Source organism: Sinocyclocheilus anshuiensis, unplaced genomic scaffold, assembly GCF_001515605.1.
Source record: "Sinocyclocheilus anshuiensis isolate Anshui unplaced genomic scaffold, SAMN03320099.WGS_v1.1 scaffold2422, whole genome shotgun sequence".
NCBI classification, from domain to species: Eukaryota; Metazoa; Chordata; class Actinopteri; order Cypriniformes; family Cyprinidae; genus Sinocyclocheilus; species Sinocyclocheilus anshuiensis.
The window spans coordinates 214255-221003 of record NW_015557345.1 but is presented as its reverse complement, the minus strand read 5'-3'; the positions used below and the strand labels follow the sequence as shown (position 1 = coordinate 221003).

Sequence of the window (6749 nt, the reverse complement as noted above, 5' to 3'; positions counted from 1 at the left end):
GTTGAATAGAATAGGAGTGATATGTGCAGACCGTTTAGTGTAAGTTAGCATTCTCGCTGCAGAATTTTGAATAGATTGCAATCGAGAGATGGAGCGTACTGGTAATTCGGAAAAAAGAGCGTTGCAGTAATCAAGGCGAGATGTGATTAAAGCATTTACTAGTAATTCAGCATCTTTTGGACTGATGAAGGAACGGAGTTTGGCAATACGGCGAAGTTGAAAAAATGCAGCTTTGGAGAGCTTACTAATATAAGCATCTAGATTTAAAGCAGAGTCAAGAATGATACCTAAGTTTTTAACTGTGGCAGATGGGATAATTGATGTGGCTTCGAGGCCAAATCTAGGGGCATTTGATATGTTTTTTGTTACAGTTGGGGGCCCGACAAGTAAGATATCTGTTTTAGTCAAATTCAAACTGAGAGAGTTGGAGCTAAGCCAGGTCTTTAACTCATTGACACATGACAATAGAGATGCAGTCTGGTGGAGAGAGTCAGGTCGGCAGGAAGTGTATATCTGAATATCATCGGCATAGCAGTGGTACTGTAGACCGTGGCGGCGAATAATTTGTCCGAGGGGCATAATATAAACAATAAATAATAATGGCCCTAGGACTGAGCCCTGTGGCACACCCTGTTTAAGAGGGACAGAGGGAGATTTATAGTTATGTATGGTGATGTAATATTGTCTGTCCGTCAGATATGAGGAAAACCAGGATAACGCCATTCCTGAGATGCCAATCTCTGAGAGGCGCATGAGTAATAGTTTATGAGAGACCGTATCAAAAGCTGAGCTGAGATCGAGTAGTAGAAGTATAGAAAGATTGCCCGAATCACCAGAAAGGAGTAGGTCGTTTATAACCCTTACTAGAGCAGTTTCAGTACTGTGTTGTGAACGAAAACCTGACTGAAACATATCAAAGTTTCAGAGATTCATAAAAAGATCAGAGTTCATTGTGAGCTAGAAATGACTGTAATTGAGCGGCAACAACCTAACCTACCAAATAATAAATTGCAGATGATGTGTTTCTAGAATGAACACATTGGTATTTATATGTGGTATTTATAATATATGTACTGTAGGTGCCTTATACATCAGCTGATCTGATGTTCGATACTATAATTAAGAAGAAGTATAGAGAACTATAATTAAAGATGAACATAGCTCACTCCCACTTTCAATAAGCAGTAATTCCAAGATCAAAATACTGTGTAGAAATTCTGCAGTATACTGTAGGCTGACTTCAGATATAAAAACAGAGATTGGATGGGTAATGTTTACTCACTGAAATCAGAAGAAGTCCTCTCAAGAATGTGTGGAAATATAAACATGGCAATGCAGTTGTGTCAATGTTATGATGTCACTGGCAACTGAGTTATTTATTGTAGATTAGTAGTTCCACTTTAAGGAATTTTTGTTGATTATTCAGTAAAAGAATTTGACAAAATTTCGGAAAACAAGCCAATAGTGCACTTGCACTCATATGGCTCCATGATTGTTATGTTCCTTTGCATTGTAAAGAGTGCTGTGGCATTATTGGCCTGTTTGCCACATTGCTAGCCCTTAACGTTTAGAGGTAAAGTGATATAACGGCAATAAAAATTACATTTATATAAAATAAAAATATGTGTGTAAATATATCAAGGAATAATCAAATTACTTTATTCTAGCGTAGATCATTTCTAAAATGATTTTACTTTTATATTTTCATTTATTTTGTTAATTAATTTTCATGTTCAAAAGATAACAAGTACTTATCTATAGATAAGTTTTTTTGTGTGTGTTTTTCAGTGGAGTTACAGTTTGTGGAAATAAAGGTGTTTACCCTCCATTTCCTCTTTGGCCTTTTCAAGCTTCTCTTTGTAAATTCGTTCCAATCTCTTCTGTTTCTCCTCTTGTCTTTTTCTCTCAGCCAGTGTTCTTGCTTCAACATCATGAAAATCTACCTAAAAAAAGACACAATGCATTTCTTGAAGGGATAGTTTACAAAAAAATTAATAATCTGTTTGTGGGTAACCAAACAGTTTCAGGTCCCCATTGACTTGCATTGACTATTTTTTTTCATACTATGGAGGTCAATAGAGACCAGCAACTATTTGGTTACCCTTAATTCTTCAAAATATAATCTTTTTGTGTTCAGTAGATAAAGAAATGTATGCAGGTTTGGAACAACATGAGGGTGAGTAAAAGATGAAAAATCTTTGAATGAACTATCCCTTTAGGGAGACATTTCACTATTATAATGATGAATTATAATAACATAAATAAAGCCACCCATAACATCAAGTGGATGAAAATCAAATGTAAATAATAAACTATTTGAACATAATATTGGAAAATACAATGAAACACAATTACTAAATAGTAAAAGCTTTTTATAAACTGCTTGGTTCATTCACCTTTGATTAAACAGCTAAATTTAGGTAGAACACAATATATTTTCCATAACAGTCTTTATATAATTACATAACAACAGTGACGTGTCCCAGGGTGCAGACTGATGGCATTAAATACCATAATCACAGAACAGGCATGTCCAGATAAATACCTTTTTAATCTGCTTTAGAAAGTGATATCCCAGAGACAGTTTCTTATACGCCTCTCCATACGTGGCGTGCCATGACTGCACAGTCTGAATGGCAAGTGTCCTTAGTTTTCTCGCCACCTCTTTGGGTGGAGGCAGCAGCTGCTCAGTGTCTGTTTCTACTGTAAGTTCCAGGAACTCCTGAAAGTTTGTGATGAGAAGATCTCTGAAGTGATGCGACCGGCTGAAAATCTCACTGACCATTTGGAAGGCAGAGAGACGGATCTCTCCGTGCTCTTGGTTCAGCTGGGTCATAATCAAGTGGTAGAAATGATCAACGTAGTCAGTGGAAACTCTATGGTCAGAAAAGGAAGAAGAGTTCCAGCTTAACAAGGAGTGTAAGGTCATATGTCCAGTGCTGCTCTAAGGCCACAAAAACAAACACAGGTACATGAGCAATTTATGCTGACTTGGCAAATCACGAAATGGACTTTGATTAGGCTTTATAACTGACAACACTGATAAATAAACACTGGGTAAGGCCAGTTTCCTCATTCTGTGATTAGATAATGAGATCATAAGCACGCTTTGGGCAGAGGAGGCAAGAGCTTTGGTGACCAATGATATTTAACTAACCAGTGTTCTATGAAACACTGCACTGTGATAATGCCATAGCTGTCTGAAATCGGTGACTGTGATTTCACCAAGTACAACATGTTCCTGGATCAACATCCTTGTTGATCCTGGAACATAATTTTAATCAACCAATCAGAATTGAGGGATAACTTTTCGGGAAATGTCAGTTTTAGGTTTACAATCAGGATTAGGTGCTTCTTCCTCGGATTTTAGTAAAATATTATGGGTAAGGTTAGGTTTAGGGGTAGGGATTGGGTAAAGTCTGTATTTTTGGACAGTAATGTTGATCCAGGATCAACAAAAGATGTTGATCCAGGAACATGCCTTACTTGGCAAAATCACGGCGACCATCTGAAATCAAAATTTACGGAATCACTTTTTTTTTGCCTCACCATCTGCCAGCAAAAACAAAAGATTGTTACTGGCTCAAGTTCTTGCTAAGTTCACGTTAAGGTAAAGTTCAATGGGCTCTAGGGTAAAGGCCTTTTACTAATGCAGTGGCCGCAATGGGGCAAAAACACTCACTAAGCAAATAAAGATGTCCTTGAAGTGTGTTGTCCTGTTTCTATGAAATCTTTGCCAGAATGTCCTAATTTATTCACATGACTCACAGTTTGGTCCATGTATTTTTTAACCTACTAAACATACTTGCATATTTTCTTCACTTCCTTCATTTTGTCTTGATTTAACTGTGGTTCTCCAGAGGTAGTCAACTCCTCAACCAGTTGTGAGAGCTTATCACGCATTGTTTGGTCCATCTTTGACATAACCCTATAACAGAATGAAGAAAGAATGAAAGTATGAAGGAATGGGCCAACGCAACCACCACTGAGAAACAGTTACTCCTATATGCCTTTACTCACAATTGTTTTTGTTATGCAGCTGCTATTCAACACAGATACACAGACAGATTCATAAAGTCTACCAGTGACAGAGAGAGAGCGAACCAACTGTATCCGAAATCTTTAATGGCTATAATGGATGACACGTACCTCTTCCTCCACCTGCTGTAATGAAACTGGCTTTAATAACTACTGGTATTAGATCAAATGTATGTGTCCGTCTGGAAATGAAGTTCGCTCATCTCAGTATTTTAGTGCGATTGAGCAGGGAATGTAAACAAAGACATACTGAGCAACCGTGAAGAGTCCATTTTCAAAATAAGAGTCGCTCTCTTCTGTACATTTTCACTGAAAACGGACTGAACTACAACTGAAACGTAGTCGTTAATATAATTTAATACGAATTATTTTAAGTGTAAGGCTGTACACCTGTGCCGCGCGCGTATTGAGAATCTACGGCAAAATATTTTCTCATGATTATTAATTAGACGGTGCTGACGTTGCTTAGTGAGCGTTGTTACGTACAATATCAATATTCATTAGTCAAGACTTCTTCCTTTATTCTTATTTGACAAGCTGACAACCGCCCACTTACACTCGTCTGCTTGTCAGCCAATCAGCGAGGCATATTGACCGAGCGTCGGGCAGCTTGATGAATATTTAAAGCATGACTTCGGCTTTGTAGAATTCGAGTGACGCACTTTGTATATTTGTAACCGCTCTGTGGGTGGGAGCAAAAGTGCAATAAAAGGACTAACCTGAGAGTGATTGATTACAGTCAACACATCGCTGTATACAATTGGTTATCTACCATTTGAATCATGCTGGCACGGGTTGTTCTGGTGCTCTGTTTGGCAGGTGAGTCTGTAACTGATTTTGGCAGTAAAGAACATCAAAGTCTGATGTTTTTGGGGGAAAAAAGACGTTATTTTTGAAATCCTTAATTTAAAGTCCAAGCAACAAAAATTACATAGCAGGCACTTTATATAACGTGGTGAGTTATTTATCTCTTTCTCTCTCTGACTGTGTGTGTTTCACGTTTATATGATTCTAAACAGCTTTGGCAAGAGGAGCTGTTATCCCTGGTGGCTCTAAAGAGGTGCGTTGAAGATTAAAACCTATTTATGGTGCTTTATTTAACCACTACATGTATCTAATGTAGTCTGTGTGCTTTTGTTGGCAGCCAAACTGCTCTGAGTACTTCTTGCCCGTCTGTACCCGGGAATATAACCCTGTGTGTGGTACTGATGGAGTCACATACTCCAACGAATGCATGCTGTGTTTGTTAAATATGTAAGTTAAATCAAGTTTGTAATTTTTATCTACCATTTTAATGTTCATACTGTTCTTACTGGTGTCCTTTTGAAAAATTGTTTGACTGTCTTGTCATAGGGAGGAGAAAGTCAACATATTAATCTCCAAGAAGGGCAAATGCTGAGACAAATCCACTCATTTATGTTCTGTATATGTGACATGAACCTGGAACCACATGCTGTTTTTTACTGGTTTTTGTCTTAAGATAAAGTGTGTGTTGTGTGCCCTTTTAAAAACATTCTAATCCTTTAATAAAACCTTGATATAGAAGTCACTGCTTTGTACTGTACTTTCTTTAATATAAATGGGCGCTATTCATCACAACTCATGTAGCTCCTGTGTATAAGCTTTATGAGCTATATTTATAATAACACTAAGGAAACAATCAAAAGAAAACTGTCTAGCTAGGGCAGTGAGACATTATCAGGTTGATATGAACATTGTGCATGGTTAACGTCTACTTTTGGAAAAATGTGGTGTTAATGAGTATGGGGTTATTGATCGGTGTTCGAACTGAATGAACTTCGGTCCTGGGGCAGAAGTGTCCTTTTTTGGCAACAGAATTCTGATATATTCTAGCTATGTCAATATTCAGTGTAGCAATGAAGTTCAGTCTAGTAATAAAAAAAAAGTTTAAGACCGCTCATAGATGGGATAAATGCATTTATACAGCAATTGCAACTATATATTTTGGGGCTGAGGTGGGTCACAGCAGGCATAATTTAATATGCCTTTTATGCAGCATTTACACTGTTTTAAACAAGAGCAGCTGTGTAAAGACACCTTAATATATCCAAATTACATTTACTTTCATAATAAACATTGCAATAGATATTTATCACTTGGTTTAGAACTTTCTAATATGACAATTTATATTAATATTTCTATACATTAATGTATTATATACAATGTATATTACACAAATGTATGGTAATTTATATTGATTTACACAAATATCTGATCAAACCTGGGGTGTATTTCAGAAAGCAAGGTTAACTTGCCGTCACATATACCCTAAACTCTCGGTTGATTAACCCAAACATTGCTTACTTCAGGTATGCTAAAGACAATAGAAAAAAAGGGACTTTGGGTATGCTGGTTCCAAAAACTCGTCCGGGAGTAAGTTCAGTCAACTCAGAGAATGTTCACGGTTAACACGTACTCAACAGAGCGACGAATCGACGAGTCACCATGGAAACCAATGCTAAGAAAAAATGTGCCATGCTGCTTCTTCCTTCTTTTGTTCAATGGTCATTTGCATACTTACTGCATATCACCACCTAATTGATGGTTGTGCAATCATTTTTCACATTTTTTTTCATTTAATCTTTTAATCACTGAGAATAAGAATTATATTGTTTGTTTGTTGCTAATTATATAATAAGAAATATCACATGTATTTTTATTATAGAAATTCTAGAAAATGCAGATCCACG

The 6749-nt window shown here is 36.9% G+C and overlaps 2 protein-coding genes across 3 annotated transcripts in view; one reads left to right on the top strand and one right to left on the bottom strand.

The window, feature by feature from the left end:
- LOC107679112 (UV-stimulated scaffold protein A) overlaps window positions 1-4470 on the bottom strand; it is a 33937-nt gene extending 29467 nt beyond the window's left edge. The window contains exons 1-4 of one of the 2 annotated variants that reach the window (XM_016474565.1): window positions 4150-4470; window positions 3806-3928; window positions 2546-2876; window positions 1823-1943 (exon numbers count right to left, since the gene is read on the bottom strand). In XM_016474565.1, the coding sequence (XP_016330051.1) occupies window positions 1823-1943; window positions 2546-2876; window positions 3806-3924 (571 nt within the window). In that variant the 5' untranslated portion in view covers window positions 3925-3928; window positions 4150-4470. Of the gene's footprint in view, window positions 1-1822; window positions 1944-2545; window positions 2877-3805; window positions 3929-4020; window positions 4118-4149 lie in introns of those variants that run through there. The other variant, XM_016474566.1, reaches the window with a different exon arrangement.
- Window positions 4471-4697: 227 nt separating this feature from the next.
- On the top strand, window positions 4698-5587 carry LOC107679113 (trypsin inhibitor ClTI-1-like). The gene is made up of 4 exons (XM_016474568.1): window positions 4698-4857; window positions 5058-5098; window positions 5183-5292; window positions 5392-5587. Exons 1-4 carry the CDS (start codon window positions 4821-4823, stop codon window positions 5435-5437), a joined length of 234 nt encoding a protein of 77 aa, XP_016330054.1. The 5' UTR covers window positions 4698-4820; the 3' UTR covers window positions 5438-5587.
- The last annotated feature ends 1162 nt before the right edge of the window (window positions 5588-6749 follow it).